Below are 20,910 nucleotides of genomic sequence, written 5' to 3'. Positions count from 1 at the left end.
AAAAAAAAAAAAAAAAAAAAAAAGATAAAATTTGTACTAAAACAGAGAAATTTTTGATTGAAACTAATTTTTTTTTTAGAATCTTTAGGCCAACAGACGACATTTCTCTACAAAAATTGATTTTTCTAATCAAAATATGACTTTTCAGCAAAAAAATTAATTTTGCATGAAACTGATACATTTTTACCCAACAGTAATTTAATTATTAATTAAAAAGGATTATTTTTTAACAAAAAAGTTCAACTTTCAAGCAAAAAGGTGAATTTATAAACTAAAAATATAAATCTTCAAGAAAAAAAGATTGATTTAAAAAAATTGAATTTTCTGTGAAATAGATTTCAGATGTGACTTTTCAAGATCAAAATATGAATTTCTTAACAAATAATACATTTCTACAAAAAAAAATTGAATTCTCAAACCAAAAGGAGAAATTTTTTTCAACCAAAAAGGATGAATTTTTTGCAAAATAATTAAATTCTGTACCAAATAATTCCATTTTGACCCAAAAAAGAATAAACTTGTACTAAAACAGATGAATTTTTAATAAAGAAACGACACATTTTTTTAGATTGTTGAATTTTTTCCAGAAAAAATTTCAGTTCATTCTTCAAAACCAAAATATAAATTTTAAACAAAATGTAAATTTTCTACGAACTATTTGAACTTTTAATAAAGCAGTAGAAATTTTAACCAAAAAGTATGACTTTAACAAATTTGTTAAATTCTTTATCAAAAACTTGTACTTTTACTAAAAAAATATGAAATTTTTCTTAAAACACTTGAATTTTTATTTGATTTTTCTTTAAAGTTGAATTTTTATCAAAAAAAAAAAAAAAGATTCCAATTGACTTTTCAAGATCAAAATATGAATTTCTTAACAAAAAATAAGTTTCTACGAAATAATTGAATTTTCAATCTATAAAGACACATTTTCTTCAACCAAAAAAAATGAAACTGATGCATTTTTACTCAACAAATATGAAATTTTAAATCAAGACATATATATAAAAATATAAGCATTCAATAAAAAATTCTTTTTAACAATATAGTTGAATTATCAACTAAAAGAAGATTATTTTTTAACAAAGTAGTTAAACTTTCAAACAAAGCGATGAAATTTCAAATATAAATATTCAAGAAAAAAAATTATTTCTTAACAAAATGATTCAAAAAAATATTTTAAACGGAAAACTCGAATATTTAAGAAATGAAGAATAATTTTAACGAAAAAGTTGGAAATTCATTGAAAAAAAATTATTTTTCTACTAAAACAAATGAATTTTTAAATCAAAAAGATAAATTTTCAAATAAAATAGTTGACTTTTCACGATCAAATAATTAATTTTTAAACAAGAATTAAGTTTCTACGAAAAAAATTGAATGCTCTATCAATAAGATGCATTTTTGTTGAAAAAATATGAAACTTTTCTTAAAACACATCAATTTTTATTTAATTTTCGTTTTAAGTTGAATTTTCATTAAAAAAAAAGATTCCAATTGAATTTTATGATCAAAATATGAATTTCTTAACAGAAAATAAATTACTACGATAAAAATTGAATTTTAAATCCAAAAAGACAAATTTTTTTGAACCAGAAGATGAAAATATAATAAAGTAGATTAATTTTCTACCAAATCGTTGCACTTTTATCAAAAAAACAGTTTTAATCTGTATTAAAACAGATACATTTTAAATAAAAAAAAAAACGAATTTTTTTTTAGAAAGTTCAACGTTCATCCAGAAAACATTTCAGTTCATTTTTCAATACCATATGTAAATTTTAAACAAAATGTAAATTTTCTACGAAATATTTAAACTTTTAACAAAATAGTAGAATGTTTAACAAAAATTATGACTTTTTAAAAAAATTGTTTAATTCTTTGCCTAAAATATGAATTTTTATAAAAAAAAAATGAAATTTCTTTGAAAACATAAATTTTTATTAAAAAAATATTTGAATTTTCATCAGAAAAAAAATTAAATTGACTTTACAGATCAAAATATTAATTTCTTAACAAAAAATACATTTCTACGAAAAAAAAATTGATTTTTCAATCCTTAAAGAGAAATTTTTATCAACCATAAATTATGCATTTTTTTAATTTTCTACCAAACAGTTGAATTTTTATCCAATAAAGAATGAATTTTTACTAAAACAGATACAATTTAAACAAAATGTACATTTTCTAAGAAATATTTGAACTTCTAACAAAACAGTAGAATTTTTAACCAAAAATATGGAATTTATCTTAAAAAAACTTGAATTTTTATTTTAAAATTTAAAAAAAAATAGTTGAATTTTCACCCAAAAAGATTTAAATTGTATTTTGAAGATCAAAATATGAATTTCTTAACAAAAGATAAGTTTCTGTGGAAAATTGGATTTTTAATCCAAAAAGACAAATTTTTGCCAAACAAAAAGATTGAATTTTTAACAAAATAGTTGAATTTTCATCCAAAAAACATAAAACTTGTACTGAAAAAGATGAATTTTTAATAAAAAAACGACACATTTTTTTTAGGAAGTTGAACGTTAATCCAGAAAATATTTCAGTTCATTTTTTAACATCAAAATATACATTTTAAACAAAAAGTAAATTTTCTACGAAATATTGAAGCATTTAAAAAAACAGCAGAACTTTTAACCAATAAGTATAATCTACCAAAAAGTTGCACTTTTATCTAAAAAATGTGAAATTTCTCTTATAAAACAGATTAATTTTTATTAAAAAATCTTTTTTTTAAGTTGAATTTTTATCCAAAAAAGATTTCAGTTTGACTTTCTACAATTAAAATATGATTTTTTAAACAAGAAATACGTTTCTAGGAAAAAAAAGAATTTTTATTTCAAAAAGAATAAAATTTTTTCACCCAAAAGATGAAAATATACTAAATTAGATTTATTTTCTACCAAATTGTTGCCTTTTTATCCAAAAAAGTTTAAATTTGTTCTAAAACAGATACACTTTTTATAAAAAAACGACATCTTTTTTTTAGAGAGTTGAACACCCAGAAGAAGACAGTTAATTTTTTAATAACAAAATGTAAATTTTAAACAAAAAGTAAATTTTCTACGAAATATTTAAGCATTCAACAAAGCAGTAGAATTTTTAACCAAAAAGTATATTTTTTTAACAAAATAGTTGAATTCTCTACGAAAAATTTGCAAAACAGATACATTTTAAATAAAAAAACGAACAATTTTTTTTAGAAAGTTGAACTTTCATCCAGAAAAGATTTCAATTCATTTTTAAATGCAAAATGTAAATTTTAAACAAAAGGTAAATTTTCTACGAAATGTTTAAACTTTTAACAAAAAATAAAAATTTTCTATCAAAAAAAGTATATTTTTAACGAAATAGTTTAACTTTCAATCAAATATTTGCATTTTTATCCAAGAAAGATAAAATTTCTCTTAACACCGAGAAATTTTTCAAAGAAAAAATTTTTTTTTAATAGTTGTATTTCTATCCAGAAAAGATTTCAGTTCTCTTTTCAACAACAAAATATTCTAATTAAACCAAAAACAAAATCCCTACAAAATAGTTCAATCTACAAAAAAAAAAAAAACCAGCAGAATTTTCAACCAAAAAGTATGATTAAAAAAAAAGATTGTTAAATTTTCTGCCAAAGAAGGTGAATTTTTCGATCAAAAATTTTGCTAAAAAGATTTCAATTTATTTTTTAACACAAAAAGATTAATTTTAAACAAAAAGTAAATTTTCTAGGAAATAATTGAATTTTGAACAAAAAAAATTTGAATGAGAGAGTCAAATTTTCAGAAAAGTTTTTATCCAAAAAAAGATGTTTAACAAAATAGTTGAATTTGCAACAAAAATCGATGTCTTTTTAAGAAAATTGTTAAATTTTCAACCAAATAATAAAATATACAACTAAAAAGACAATCTTCACTAGGAAGATTTAGCAAATTTGCAAAAAATTTCAACTAAAATTATGAATATTTTACGGAACTCTTGCATTTTCATCGAGAACGACGATTTTTTAAAGAAGAAGATTAATTTTCAAATAAAAATAGTATTTTTTTAGCAAAAAGTACAATTTTTCAACAAAATACATAAATTTCTAATGAAATAGTTGAATTTTAAATTGAAAAAGTCAAATTTTCAACGAAATAGTTGAATTTTGAACTAATAAAATAACAATTTTCAAACAAAAATGGAATAGTAACATTTTCAATTAAAAAATTATTATCAACAAAAAAAATAATTAAAAAAAAGTAGTTACATTTTCAAAGAAAGTAATGAAATTCTAAATAAAATTGTAAATATTTAACCTGAATAGTTGAATTTTAAACCAGAAAGACAAATGTTTAATTGAAATTCTAAATCTTTAAAAAAATTGATCAAAAAGATTAATTTGCACAAAAAAAGAGGAATTTTTAACTAAAAACGATCATTTTTCATCCAAAAATTGAATAATTAAATTTCAAGTCAAATAACGAGTGTTCAACTAAAGATACGAATTTTTAAGTGAAATTATGGAATATTCAGCTAAAATAATAGTTAAAAAAAATGTAAAATTTTCAAGCAAAAAAAAAAAAACAAATTTTCAACTAAATAATTAAATTTTTGGTAAAAAAGTTTTTGTTGTCCAACGAAAAAATAAGTTTTCAATCAAATATAGCTCATATTTCAAGCAAAGGAATTAATTTTTAATAAAAATTATGAACTTCCAACAACAAAAATTAATTTTCAACCAAAGTTTTTCAAAAATATACAATTTTTCAGAAATTATGTGCATGTTCAACGAAAGAGTTGAATTTTTAATTAAAAAAGACAAATTTTTGAATTTTGAACAAGAAGACATTCCTTTTTAACAAAAATGATAAATATTCAAATATAATGATAAATATATTTTTTTAAATGTAGAATTTTCAAGAATTCGAAAAAAAAAATGTTTTTAAGAATTTTGAAATAATAAAATTGTCTTTTGATTCCTAAAGAAATTAAAAATTATTTTTTATTTTCAAATATTTGAATTGAAAGAATATTTAAAAATATTTAAAAACAGTTCAAAAGATTTCCTTAATTTGTAAAAAAAAGTCTAGAATAATTTGAAGCCATTTTTGTTATTTAAAAAAAATTCGAATACTTTAAAAAGATATAAGATTTTTTTTAGACATTTTGAAAATATACAAAAAAAAAATATTAACAAGATTTCGAAAAATTAAAATTTTCTTTCTCGAAAATTTCGAAAAAATAAGAATTTTGAAGGGTTTCAAGATAATTACAAAATTGACTTTAGATTCATTGGAAAATTTCACATGTCTTTAATTTTGAGCAAATTAATTTTAAGAGAATATTTTTAGATTTCAAAAAAATGAAAAAAAAATTTCCAAAAATGAAAAAAAAAAATATCGGGAAGATTTAAAGGCAATATCTAAATTAATTTATATTCACAATTGATCAACTAAAAATGTTTTTTAAGTACTTAAAAATGCGTTTTAATATGTTTAAATTAAAATATACCCTTAAAAATTAAAATCTTACATTGGAAAATTTTTTAAATGAAAGATTTTCGAATTACGCATTCAAAACAGAACGATGTCAAAATTGAAAAAGATAAAAATTGAACTAATTATTTTAAAAAATGGTTTAAATCAAAGTTGGACCGATTTTTTTCGAAAAATTTGTAAAATTCCTGTTCAAAAATTAAATTCACCGTCTCGTAAAATTGCATTTTCAATCAAAAAGATCGAAATTTAAAATCAAAATACCGGTTTGAAATAAAAGTAGAATTTTCAGAAAAAAGTTAATTTTAAACCGAGGAAGATGAATTTTCAAAAATGATCGAACTTTTAAACAAAATGATTGAACTTCAATCAAAAATTGTTGCATTTCAATCAAATATTTGAATTTTTTAATCCAAAAGAACGAGTTTTCTATCCAGAAAAACGAATTTATAATAAAAGAGTTGAAATTTCCACACAAAAAAATCATTTTTTAAAATAAAACAGTTCAATTTTCTACAAAATAATTAAATTTTCTACCAAACAGTAGAGTTTTTAACCGAAAGAGATAAATTCAGGTACCTTTCGTGAACTATTTTTGGCTTGAGAATTTCCTGAGGATCCATAACTTGTATTCCTCTCTCTTTAAGAGCGATTTCTGCTCCATCTTCTAGAACTGTTCGATTACTTTGTATAAACCAATGTCTCCTGATAAATCTTCCCATGTGCTGCTTGCACAAAATTTGTGTTAGCTTCATCGTCGGTTTTTTTTTTGGGGGGATTGAAAATCGGAACCCAAGAGTTAAGAATTTAAAGCTGAAAGACAGACGATTGTTCTAATAAAATAATCCAAAATAGATTTTTAGTTGTAAACAATTTCTTTTATATTTTAATCGAGGGGAAAACAAATCTTAAAAACGAAATATTTCAACAAAGTTATTATTTTTTAAGGAAATTGTTTAATTTTCAATAAAATAGTAAAAGCTTCAATCAAAAAGATGAATTTTCAACAAAAAATATAAATCTTCATTAAAAAAAAAAAAGATTAATTACAAAGCGATTCACCAAAATCTCTCAAACAAAATACTTGAATGCTCAAGCAATAAAGAATCATTTTCATCCAAAATAATTCAATTTTCATTTCAGAAAAAAGATATTTCGACTGAAACAGATGAATTTTTAAATGAAAAAAAGTTAATTTTGAAAAAATACTCACATTTTCTGTTGAAAAAGATTTCAGTTGACTTTTAACGAGGAAAATATGAATTTTTAAACACAAAAAGATCGGATAATCCGAAATAAATTTTTAGTTGTAAAGAATTTCTTTTATATTTTAATCGAGGAGAAAACAAATCTTAAAAACGAAATATTTCAACAAAAAATTGTTATTTTTTAAGGAAATTGTTGAATTTTCAATAAAATAGTAAAAGCTTCAATCAAAAAGATGAATTTTCAACCAAAAATATAAATCTTCATTAAAAAAAAAAAAGATTAATTGCAAAGTGATTCACCCAAATCTCTCAAACAAAATACTTGAATGCTCAAGCAATAAAGAATCATTTTCATCAAAAATAATTCAATTTTCATTTCAGAAAAAAGATATTTCGACTAAAATAGATGAATTTTTAAATGAAAAAAAGTTAATTTTGAAAAAATACTCACATTTTCTGTTGAAAAATATTTCAGTTGACTTTTAACGAGGAAAATATGAATTTTTAAACACAAAAAGATCGGATAATCCGAAATAAATTTTTTGTTATAAACAATTTATTTTATATCTAAATCGAAGGTGAAACAACTCTTAAAAATGCAATATTGAACACAAAAAATTATTATTTTTTAACAGGGTGGTCGTTTTCATCAAAGAAAAAAATTCCCGGTCATTTCCCGGTGTGCAAAAATTTTTTATGGTCAATGAAATTTAAAAAATCAAACTATATTTTAAAAATTTTTCCATATAAAGTAATAAACAATAAATTAAAGCATTCAAAGTGGAACTCTTAAATTCCAAATTCTGAAATTGAAGGTTAAAATTTGTTCAATTCAAAAATTGAGTATTCAAATGCTCAAAAATTTTCATGTACAGAATGGAAGAAACTAACACTTTTTCAATTAAACAATGTTAAATTAAATGCAAATAAACTGCAAAATTTAGAACTTTTATAGGGTTCAAAGATTCAGATAAATTTCCAAAAATATAAATCCACGTTAACATTTTCAATACTCTAAATTAAAGAATTAAGCTATAAACTTTACAAATTTTCAAAATTATATTATTTTACGTAATTTTAAGCTAGACACATTAAAAATTGAAAAATAATTTTTTTCACTTAACAGTTCTTAAATTGGAAGTTAAATTATTTTTATTTTAAATATTCTAAGCATACTTCAAAAGCTTTAAAATTTTATTTCCAAATCTTGAGAAATTTAGAAGTGTTTAAAAATGTTTCCAAATTCAAAATAATTTTAGAATTTTTTGTAAGAACTTTTAAATATAATTCAAAATGAATTGAATTTTTTCTATAACTTTTAGAAAATCCTGAAAATTAAAAAAATTTGAATTTATAAATAACAATAGAACAATTATTATTTGTAAAAATATTAGAGTAATTTTAAGAGATATTGTGACTTTTCAACCAGGAACGATTTTTTTTAGATAAGGAAGAAATAAAATTTCATCGAAATTATTGGAGTCTCTGCAAAACAATTAAATTTTCAACCCAAAAAGACGAATTTAAAACCAAATAGATCAATTTTCAATTAAAAAAGATTAATTTTTAACGATAAATGTAATAGTTTAAATTTAAATGAGAAAGGCTTTTGATTTTAAAACAAAACAGCTCAATTTAAAAAAAAAGCTTCATTTTTAGCCAGAGATTAATTTTCAATAAAAAAAAATTATATAAATTTCTACTAAATAGTGATTGCCATCAAAAATTCGATGAGCCGAAATAAATGTTTAACTACATAAACAATTTCTTAATCATATTAATTTACTGACATAAATTAAAAAAATATGTCTATTGGTATTAAAATTATATGGTTTTGAGGTTATGGCACAAAAGTGTAAAAGATCTACAAAATAAAGAATATGAATATCACTCTGTTTTCAAACAAATGAGGAATTAATGTATTAATAAATGTACCTTAAGTGTTATTAGATATCCGTTTCACACAAATTTTCTTCGTTTTGTTTAAATAATGATAGAATCCAGGAATATTAATTTTGCCCACGACCTCATTTTTGAGGTTATGGGTTAAACTTTGTTAGGGATGTAAAGTTTTATGAAACTTTAGACCGATGAAAAGTTTCATGAAACATTTCAGTTCAGTATTTTAGTATGTGACGCCAGCTGGCAACATGGCCGTACACTGAGGTTCAAGCAGTGATACCAGGGATGGGTAAGTAAAGTACCCTAGGAAATTGACGTAGCTTTTTACTGTAATTTACTAGGTATTTTACATGCCTAGTTTCTTAGGGTTGCGTCCGATGATTGTAGAATTGCGTTGCGTTTTGTGCAGCCTCCTGCCTCGACCATGTATGTGTATGTGCAGTAGTTTTCTTACGATCCGGAGGGGAAATGTCGGTCAAACTAATCCAACAGATGGCGCCACAAAAAGTAGGTCTGACTTTTTCATTGAATTACATTAAGAAAAAGAAAAATTAATAAAAACCTTGATGCTGTTTGCAAATAAAAAAGAAAATGAAAAAATAAGAGTGACTATGACTAATTATTAAAAAAAAGAACAAGTCATGAAAATATGTAGTTTAATATGAATACAATTTAATTTTGAGATTCATTTTGAAAGCAGTCCGAACTTTATATTTTTGTGATTTATTTTGCTGATACTATTGATTTTATTATTTGTTCTAGTTTAAAAAAATGATTTATTGTTGAAATTATTAATGTAGCTAATGAAAAAATTAATAATATTTAAGACCTCAATGACAAAAATATTTAAAACATATACATGATCAGAATAATTAATAAAAACTATATTACTTATATCCAATATAAATATAATAATAATTAAAATATGAAAGACCTTAACTTAAGTAACAAAGAAAAGAATCTTTGTACCTTTAAAATTTTAACAATTTCAAGTTTTGAAGGAAACATTTTTAAAAAGTAATGGTAATTGTAATTAAAATGTTTGAGGGAATGATTTGGTAAAAAGTCAATGACACGAATGATAATGAGAAGATGGATTTAATATTATATAATGAAATATATATATATTTATTTAAATTGGACCCAACATCATATATACATCTATACAGTTTAATAATTTATTTGTTGCTTAATCTTGATAGCTTTTTTCTCGCTGCATTCAGCCCCTAATAATTTTATTTAGAAATTTAAATTTAAAGGAGCTTTTAAATTAAATAGTTAATTATATTATTGCAAACCTCATTTCTAAAATAAACAGACTATAAGTTATTAAAATCTATAAAAAAAACGTACAGTACTCATGGCACACAGTTGGAGGAAATGCACTTTTTTCATTCAAAAATGTCCAGAGCCTTCAATTTTATTGCGATTTCGAATTTTTCTGTTTTAAATTAAAGATCATTAAATTCTATAGATCCTAACTCTCCGAACTTTTGTCTCCTCTATTTTTTTATTAAAAATTTTTGCAGTTAAAGTATGAACAAAGTCTTATTATTGGTGAAATTTTTGTTGTTGCTAAAAGTGTTTCCAATTATTGTAGAAATTACATTTAATACAAAAATAATTTAAAAGTTTCTAATAACCACTGTGATGAACAATTTTTATGGCAACATATTAGAATTTGAGATTTTTCAAATTATAATTTCCTTCAATGGACAGAACGACTTAAGGTATTCCTTAAAATAATAAATATTTAATAATATTTGATAAAATATAACAATTTTAATGTTTGTTAAAAAATTACATAAACAAATTTCAAATGTTGGCCCTCTCGCATAGGAATTTTTTTTGCACTGGAAATGTTTTAAGCTATTGGACGAATGACAGCTAGTCACAAAAAAATTAGAAAAGTTAACAATAACCACTGTTATTAACAATTCTTTTGACAAAATATTTACACTTAAGGTTTTATCATATTTAAATTTTCTTTGATGGCCAAGTCGGTGGGTTATTGCCAAAAGATTTTGTATTGAGTAAATCTTAGAATACAGTGTTATGATTCATTTCCAATCTATTACGATTGAAACCCCGACTTTTTCCAAGTGAAACTGCCAACATTGGGAAATTTTTAAAATTAAATTGTTTATAAACATGTAAGTTGTTATATTACACTAAATGTGAGCAAAGATACATTTTTTAGGAATATCCTTAGCCATTGTAGCGATTAAAAAAAATAAAAATTTGGATAAAACCTTACATTTGGATATTTTGCCACGAGAGTTATTTATAACAATGGTTATTGTTAACTTCTCAAATATTTTTGTGACTAGCAGTTATTCGTTCAACAGATTAAAACATTTCTACTGTAAAAAAAATTTTATGCGAAAGGACCAAAATTTTGAATTTGTTTATCTAATGTGTTTACAAAAATTGAAATTGTTAAATTTTATCCAATATAATTAAATATGTATTGTTTTAAGGAATACCTAAAGTCATTCTGGCGATTGAAGGAAATAATCATTTGAAAAATCGCAAATTCTAATATTTTGCCACAAGAATTGTTTATGACAATAGTTATTACAAACTTTTAAATTAGTTTTGTTCTTAAATGTCATTCCTACATTAATGTGAAGTTTTTTTTAGCAACAAAAAATTTTACCGATAATAAAACTATTTGTTAATTTGTTTATCAAATTTGTTTGCAACAATAACATGGGGTGATAAGCACATTATGTGTATTTTATGAGTCCCTAAACATTGCTTTAAGACAATATAAAGTTTCCCTGGTCAGTAATTAGAGCGTAAAAAATTGTTATGTACAAAATTTCAGTTTTTACATACTTTGAGTAGAAAAAATATTAATAAACAAATATAGAAGACAAAAGTTCGGAGCGTCAAGCTTTTCCAATTAAGCTATTAGAGGGATCAGAATAAGAACTCTTAATTCAAGAACATTACGCTAATTTTTAGCTAAGTGTTGATGGTACAAGTAATTATTTTCAAATTTTTAAATTTATCTGGAGGGTTGATCTACTGTCGGTAAGTTACAATCTCTGATAATATAGCAGATAAATTTAAAAATTTGAAAATAATTACTTGTACCATCAACACCTAGCTAAAAATTAGCGTTATGTTCTTGAATTAAGAGTTCTTATTCTGATCCCTGTAATAGCTTAATTGGAAAAGCACCTGACCGAAACTCAGAAGTTTTGTGGTTCGATTCCCAATGGAGTGAAGATGGAGTAGGATCTTTTTTTCAAGAAATAATTTTAATTTTAGTTTATAGTTTGTTTATTTTAGAAATGAGGTTTAGAATAATATAATTAACTATTTAATTCAAAATTTCCTTTAAATTAAAAGTGTTTACTAAATTTATTAAGGGTTGAATGTAGCGAGAAAAAAGCTTTTAAGGTTAAGCAACGAATAAATGATTGCACTGTATAAATGTATATATGATGTTCGGTTCAATTAAAATAAATATATACATTATATTAAATAATATTAAATCCATTTTCTCATCTATTAGTCATTTCATTGACTTTTTACTAAATTATTCCCTCAAAAATTTTAATTGCAATTACTATTACTTTAAAAGAATATTTTCTTCAAAACTTGAAATTGTTAAGATTTTAAAGACACAAAGATTCTTTACTGTGAAACGTAAGATGTAGAGTTCATATTTTAATTATTATTATATTTATATTTGATAAAGTTCATATATTTTTTATTAATTTTTCTAATCATGTATTTGTTTTAAATGTTTTTGTCATTGAGGTTTTAAATATTATTAATTTTTTCATTAGCTACATTAATAATTTCAACAATGAATAATTTTTTTAAACTAGAACAAATAATAAAAGCAATAATATCAGCAAAATAAATCACAAAAATATAAAATTCGAACTGCTTTCAAAATGTATCTAAAAATTAAATTTTATTCATATTAAACTACATATTTTCAAGACTTTTTCTTTTTTAAATAATTAGTAATAGTTACTTTTATTTTCTCATCTATTTTTTTGTTTATTTGTGAACAGCATCAAGTTTTTAATATTTTTGCTTTTTCTTAATGCAATTAAATGAAAAAGACAGACCTACTTTTTGTGGCGCCATCTGTTGGATTAGTTTAACCGGCAATTCCCCTCCGGATCGTAAGAAAACAGAAAAGTGGGGGCGATGCATGGGGCTGGCTGCTTTGTGTAATACGTCAAATCACTAGACATTTCACCCAATCATAGTATTTCTCTGAATAACTAGGACAATATGATTGTTTGAAATGTCTAGTGAATTGACGCATTGCGCAAAACGCAACGCAATTCTGCAATCATGGGACTTGGGTATTTTACGTAAAAAAACTCCAGTTACACGTAACTGCACATCCCTGAATATTACTAGTTGCATGGGAGGATAATTTATTTTTGCAATAACTTGGAAAAAAAAGATTTTTCACTATGAGTATATTTCTAGATATTGCTTGTTATTTTTTAGAAGCTGTTCAAATGATTATTAAAATCTTCAAAAACAAAAAATTATTTACTTATTATTTGCGCGCGCGGCTAGCAAGTTTGAATGCGCCTACAGCGCGCGAATGTTGGTTCTCGCGCTGCGTGCTCGATAATATATTTACCTCACGCTTCGCGCTCGATAATATATTTACCTCGCTCTACGCGCTTGATATTCTGAACAGACTTTTTAAAACTAAAGGTTAAAGCATCGACAACAGTAATTTTGTGATCGTGAATTCTCTTTTGTTAAAGCTCATTCATAACATGCATTGGTATTAAAACTGACGTATCTTCATTGTCTTGTTTAAAAAAAAATGCGCATTCTTTAAACAAAATTTTGTAATTAAACATTTTATTCCAACTTTTGTCGTTTTTCCATTGCTCATTTCCAATGTTGTTTGCATGATTTAAACTTTACACACACGGTGTAGGGCTTCATATATTTGAAGAAATTTGAAAATATTTTTTACAATTCATTGTGAATTCATCCTGAATTATTATTAATCTATCCCAAATTCTTTTGAATTCTTCTAAATTATCTCCATTCTATTACTTCGATAGATTTTTAAAAAGTTTTCGTTTCATTCTTATTGAAGTCTTTAAACTCATCTTAAACTCGGAGTTTTTTTAATCAAATTCGTCTTGTGTCGTTTTTTCAAAAATTCAATTCCATAATTTTTAATGTTATTTTTTACGATTAAAACGAAAACCACGTGTTTCATCAAAAAATTATTCCAAAAAAATTTTCAGACTTTTAGGTCCAACAACTTTTGAGAATTCATTCTCTTGTATCTTGTATCGATTTAGTGGCTTATTAGTTCAATCTAGCATTAAGATTTAATGAGTATTAAATTTTGAAATTTTTGGTTGCATATATTCGATTATTGCTGTTGTAAATTTTTTAAAATCATACCGCTTAGCCCCATAGGCGGGGCAAAGCGGTATGGACAGCAAATTACATAAAAAATATCATTTTCAATTCATAAAAATGATTTCTCTTTCTTTCAGGATTAAACAGGATTAAATAACATTGACACGTTTGATACTTAGTTGAAGTTTATGCGCATTGAAAATTATTGAAACGAAACGAGCTTTATACAGTAAAGCGCATTTAATGGTATTTCAGACAAAAATGGAATTTGCACGAATTTAAAGGCATTGAAATATTCATTTTTTTAAAATGCCAGTCTATGCATTCCAATCAACTCCTTCTTACCGGTTGACCGATTCACATAGTTGCAGCCCAAATTAGTTTTAAATTTTTCAATCCGTGAATGACAAATACGAAATTCACGGAATCGCCTTTCCAATTGGTTCTTTTTTCCTGGGTGTATATTTGAAAACAGTGTTTATTTTTTAATAAATATTTAATGTAATAATAACATGATAATAATTATTATTCATTACGAAGATAATACAAGAATAAAGTTTAATCCCTTGTTTGATCGCAATAGTTTTTTTTGCAATGGTAAAAAGTTAAAAAAAAAATAAAACGTATAACGCCTATTGACTGCTATGCTTCAAACGTATCCTCTGTAAGTAGCAGTCAACAGGCGTTATAGATCTTATACATTTTTTTAAACTTTTTACCGCTGTACAAAAAAGTATTGTGATTACTTCGCGAGTTTCCAATAGAAAATTTAACGTAAAATCCGAATTTAAACAGTTTAAAAGTTGATATTGCTGTTTTTTTTCGAGTTTTTTCAAAAAAGCAACCGAATGGGGTCTTTAAGGGTACTTTTTAGAGACTCCATGCGGTTCCTTCGGTCTGCCACCGAGATCATACGACTTATTTACGATATCGTAAAGACACCTTAACGACACGGACATAGGATGTCGTAAAGTTGTCGTAAAGATGTCGTAACGATGCCGTAAAGACGTCTCCAAACTTTGTGCCCACTGGGAAGTTCGCTGGTGATTGAAGTCTAGGAGAGTAGACATAGTGTAAGGAGCTCAAAGTTCTATACATTGACTTCACTAAAAACGAGCATTTTTCTCTCGGATGTACAATAACGCATCGAAATGCTAGATCTTTTCGAGCGTGGCGCTTGATACCTCAGGGCTTAAACAAACATACAGAATTCCTAAATCGTTTAAATAATTTGTTGAGTCATGCAAAGATTATTGGAATATAAAAACTGTTATATTTAGGTAAAAGTGTGATATCATTTTAAATGTACAAGTTTTAAAACTGGTAAGTTATATACTTATCGTTCGCCAACGTATAATTTCACTTACTTTGATTTTTAATAAAAAGTTTACTCTTATATTGAAGGCTGCTTGTAGATAATAACAATGGTTTTAATTACAATTTTAATGATAAATTATAAATTTTGTGTTTTCACATAAAAATGAAAGAAAGGATAAGGAGCAATGGACAATGTGGCTTAAAATTAGCAGCATTAATACTATAGCAGATTGCTCCCAGATAACAATGCGTGATGTAGCACGCAGGTCGTACGGCGTAAGAGGGCAATAGGTTGGCGGGAGTACCGACACAGTGCCCGCACGAATTGCAGATCGTACGTAAATCCTCATTGTGTCCGCATACGGTGTGCGCGATGTGCCACATAGCATATGGCCACCATCGCGGCAAGATGTCAGAGTAACGTGCGGATTAAAAAAAAAGCTTTAACTTTCATTTATGACTTCAGTTATGATTCTGCAAAAGGGAAGTAATACTTTAACGTTATTTATCACGTTAAAATATATTATTGTATATAAAAACCGGTATGGTCAATATATTTCAATTTGTTTCAAAATATGTAAAAAAAAACTTTAAAAAATCCATACAAGAAATAGACAAACCCATGCAGTATTAAGAAGTCAAAATTTTTAAGTATAATTATTTTTTTATCCTTTTAAATTATCTAAAAAGAAATTTGCTTTAAAAACGCATTTAAGTTGTGCGTGCGCATGGTGACTCAGATGATTGGGTCACTGAAAACATCTTTCCTGCAAGTCCTGTGAGTGCTTTGAGTGTGTATGTTCCGTGCCAGATCGTGCAACAGCCGATCGCGGTTATATTGCGGGTTATTATTTATGCTTCCATTGAAGCAGTTTGACATCATTCAGAAAAAATGTGCCTGCAGTTAGTATGTAATTAGATGCAATATTTATCTCTATATATCGCTAACACGCCATGCGGCGCTTATGCGACTCAATTGTTGACACACCTGTCGTTAACCTTGCCCTCACGACGTGCGGATTGATTTGCACGTCACGCCTGCACCATGCGAAATTCATTTCGAAAGTCATTTCGAAGAGTCATTTCGAAAAGTCATTTCGAAAAGTTTAGAAACCGCTCTATATCGAAGTAGAGGAGACAAGTATAATAATAGTATAGCTTTGAAGGGAAAAAGTAATTTTATTTATGTATAAATTTAAATGAATATAAATGACAATTTAAAATGGTAACATTCTCGCGCCATTATGATGTGATAGTATGACATCAAAGGTTTTCTATGCACATCTGTATTACATTAACAATAAGAGAAATTACACCAAACTCTCGCTTTTAGTCACCCCGTTCTCGGCCTTCCTACACAGAGAGAACAAAACGGCTGTAGTCACCACGACTCACGGTGCTGATGCGCGCGACGGGAAAAAAGTGCTTCGAAATGCTCGAGACTATGTTAAAGTGATGTGTTCACGGTGACCACGTGAGTGCTACACGTTTGTCATGCGCGTGAGTTACAGTTCGGACTTTCACGACGGCCACCACTGCGATCACAGTGTTTCGAATTATTTTCACGCGCATTAGCAACCGTTTGGCTCTGAACTGTGAATCGCCGCGTTTAATTATTTTTTGAAATTTAATTGAGTATAAAGGTCGATTTGAAAACAAGAAACAATGATTTAAATATTGAAATCAGCAATTTGATCATTTAAACCCTCGTGTGCAAAAGGTGCTAAGGAAAATTTCGGCAACTTTGCAGATGAGTTGAACAATATTCTGTAAAATCGAAATCACTATTTATGAATAAAAATAAAGTGTATTCCCGAGCTGCAAAAATTACTGAATTGAGGGCAAAAAAGTTTATTCAGAAAAAGTTAGCCAGTTTAAAGGAAACTGATGTGGAAGTTGACAATCTGAAATTGAAACTAACCTAGAATTGGAGCAAGCTCGGCTGAGAGTTAAGATAAAAAATTCAATTTTTAGCTTGAAAATAAATAAATAAATAAAAACACGCTCCTAAAATATTGAGTTTGCAAATATAAATAAAAAAAGTTTTATGTAAAAAGCAGTTATAAGAAAATCGACCGAAAATGCTGACTCTTGAATTTTACAGATTTTAAAAATCAATGTGTTTTAAACGTCGATCAATTTAAAGTAGAATTTTTATTTTTTACGAAAATAAAAACATGTTTTTGAGATACGAGGATGCTAAATGAGAATTAAACATTTTTTCTCTAAAAAAGTTATTCAGTTCAGAGGAAATGAAATTTCGTGTGATGGTGTCACGGTGTGAAATATTATTTTTTCGCTTTTTTCCTCTTGAAAGTGAGTAAATGTGATTATTTATTTTTCACACTATTTGGAATAGATTTTATTGGCGAATAAAAGCCAAACTAGTCACATCACAAAAAATTCGTATTTAAAAAGAAAATGTCAAGATTTAAAGTTTTAGGTTAGGATAACGCAGGTATACTTGTATTTTGTTTAAAACAAATATTTTCCAGCTTAAAAAAATGAAAATAAAATTCATTAATGACCACTTACATCGCTTAATTATTATTGATACATTATTTTTTATTGAAATTATGATAATAAGTGGATCCCTTACCATAAATAGATGAACAGACGCAAAACGACGTCAATCGATTTACATTTTTACGATCAGTTGATGCATAAACCCTAAACGGTTGCCAGGGCTGTAACAAAACGGTTCAAACCGTTGCGACATAACAGTGCTGATGCGCGTGAAAATAATTCGGAACACTGTGATCGTAGTGGTGGCCGTCGTGAAAGTCCGAGCTGTGACTCACGCGCAGGACAACCGTGAAGCACGCGTGTGATCACCGTGAACACATCATTTATACATATTCTCGAGTATTTTGAAGCACTTTTTTTCCCGTCGCGCGCATCAGCACCGTGAGTCGCGGTGACCACAGACGTTTTGTTCTCTCCGTGTAGAACTGCTGGCTCACGTAGTTTTTCAGGGGAGTAGGGCAACAGCGGTTGCGACATTATATGAGGCATTCGCTCGAAGAACGACCTGAAGCGACTTGGTCGTTTTTCGGGAGAACATGCTAATAGGTAGACAAGGTCCCAGCATATCTATATAACACATTTTATAACATTTAATTAATTTTTGAGCAAACTGTGAAAGTTTGAAACCACGCGCTTACCATATTATCGCCCACGTGGCCACCGCTCGACTCAGCTGACTCGGCTCCTGTGCTTCAGTCGCTAGAGTCAAGCAGTGGAGCCGTGTCGTTTACTTTATAAAGCGATATATGTTTGAAATATAAAATAATGGATGGATTCTGTTTTTAAAATTCAAAAGTACCTCAAGTTAATATTCAAGCCTATTAAAGTCTTCTTTGCGTATAAGAAATACATTACTAGTGGTGAATGTTTCACCTATTTTAAAAATAATGCGGATGTTTGCAACAAAGAGAATTTAAATATTAAAAAAATGCCTCAAGTTAGTATCAATGAAGCTAAACAGAAAGATCTTTTATTTTTATTACGTTTTCTTAAACCAACTAATAGATAATTCTACCACGACACATTTGCAGCTAATTAAAATGCAGCGTGCAATAAGTTAGATTCAGAAATAAATAAATAATAAAAAATAGCATTAATTTGTTTTGTAAATCAACAAATAAAATTATATAAATAAATATCTCTTACTATTAAATTTTTCTCTTGTTTTTATAGCTATAAAACATATTTTTAGTAGTTCTCCCGAAAAACGACCTAAATGCTTTTGCATAAATTGTCACTAAAAATATTGTTAACAAATGTTTATTCAAGATTTTATGCTTTAAATCCATTTATGGACAGTATATGTTTACAATAAATAAAAAAATTGATAAGTTATATTTAACGATGAGTGGTACAATGTTGAATTTTCATATCTCTTTTTCTCGAAACGACTAAATTGCACTTAGGTCGTTCTTCGAGAGAACGCCTCATATATATAGATATATATCCAATTGGAGAGGAGTCAGGCGGCCATCACTGTTTACGTTTCTATTCCCCTGAAATCAGCCCAAAGCCATTTGAAGGCAACCCCTGACACTTGACTGAAAGTGAGAGTTTGGTGTAATCCAGAAATACAGGAAAATTGTACTAATCACTGGTGTTTTGTGCCCAGGTTCCAAAACGCATTTTAAATTATTTATACAGTAAGGACGTTTACTATGTAGTCATAGGGAATATTGTTATATAAACTCTAGCATACAATGCAACCCGTCTTGCATTTGTGTAATGCAAAAAAGTACTATATAGGCGATTTTAATTCGGTTTCCAAATCTCCGCGCTCGAGATCTTGCGCGATTGGTCCAAAGCTTCGAGACTCAGAAGACGTGCGCAAAATATAAGTATAACCAAATTCTGAAAAAAGGTTATGTTCCCCAGGACTCACTGCGCATTTCAAATAAATAATTAGTTACGAATTAAAAGCAATGTAACATAATATTAGAATATGCTCACAAAAATTCTCGGGACGTGGTTTCTTTGGAAAATTTTTCTTAAATCTTTGTTTGCGAAATCTTTTTTATTCGTTGAAATCATTGAATTATATTTTAAATTTATAATTAGTAAAAAAATCTTCTAAAATGTTTTGAAACCTTTTCAAATCTTTCAAATGTTTTAAAATCTTTGAAATCTGGTAAACTGTAAACTTTTCGAAATCTTTGAAAACCTTTACATATTTTAAAAGTTTAAAAATCTTTGTGAAATTGTTATGAAATATTTAAAATCTGATAAACACGCCTTTATAAAATGTTGAAAATCCTTTTAAATATTTTAAAATCTTCGAAACATTTTAAAATCTTTATTAATGTTTTGTAATATGGTGTATACTCAACAACTGAGTGGTGAAACTCTTGAAAATTCCGTTTATGGCCATGGCTCATTCTAATAGATCTTTTTATTCTAGACGTCGGCGCAGTGCGCACGTGCCGAGATTTGACGTCATTCCCGTATTTTTCGAACAGTTTTGTTTCGAAATGTATGGAAAATATTGTTAGTAAAAACAACAACAAAAAATTAATTTGTAAATAACAGAGATTTTTAAGGTAGAACATTTCTAAGTCTAATATTTTTGCGTTCTCAAGTGAAAGTATTCAATAGATTTTATATTTATCAAAAAATTTAGGAGGTTCGAAACCTCGATAACAATGCTTCATTTAATACGAGGGTAGTTCAATAAGTCCTTAGAATGACCAACAGATGGCGCGCGAATCGCTCCAAATCATCTGTTTTCAGTCAGCACCACTCCCGACTAGATATATGGTGCAGTCTCAGTCCACATCTTCTGAGTTTACGTGTTTTTATAACCAATTGAAAAAAAAATTGTTCGTTAAGAAAAATGGAAAAAAACGAGTTCAGAGCGGTATTCAAACAATTCCATTTAAAGGGTTTAACTCCATATGAGATAAAAAATGAATTGGACTCAGTTCATGGCACATCTGCCCCTGTCTTAGCAACGGTTTATAACTGGGTAAATGAATTTAAGCGTGGTCGTACATCAATAAGTAACGAAACACGTTCAGGAAGGCCCGTAGAAGCAAATACTCCCGAAATCATCAATAAAATCCACGATATGGTGTTGAAGGATAGAAGATTAAAAGTGCGTGAGTTAGCTG

The 20,910-nt window shown here is 26.6% G+C and overlaps 1 protein-coding gene across 1 annotated transcript in view; it reads right to left on the bottom strand.

Annotated features, from left to right (window-relative positions):
• LOC117173365 (39S ribosomal protein L37, mitochondrial) overlaps positions 1 to 8,748 on the bottom strand; it is a 26,051-nt gene extending 17,303 nt beyond the window's left edge. The window contains exons 1-2 of the mRNA XM_033361883.1: positions 8,618 to 8,748; positions 6,054 to 6,287 (exon numbers count right to left, since the gene is read on the bottom strand). Coding sequence (XP_033217774.1) covers positions 6,054 to 6,229 — 176 coding nt within the window. The 5' untranslated portion in view covers positions 6,230 to 6,287; positions 8,618 to 8,748. The remainder of the gene's footprint in view (positions 1 to 6,053; positions 6,288 to 8,617) is intronic.
• Positions 8,749 to 20,910: the final 12,162 nt, after the last annotated feature.

This window comes from Belonocnema kinseyi, chromosome 5, assembly GCF_010883055.1.
Source record: "Belonocnema kinseyi isolate 2016_QV_RU_SX_M_011 chromosome 5, B_treatae_v1, whole genome shotgun sequence".
Lineage (NCBI taxonomy): Eukaryota > Metazoa > Arthropoda > Insecta > Hymenoptera > Cynipidae > Belonocnema > Belonocnema kinseyi.
The sequence above is the reverse complement of the archived record's forward strand: the minus strand, read 5'-3'. Positions and strand labels throughout refer to the sequence as shown.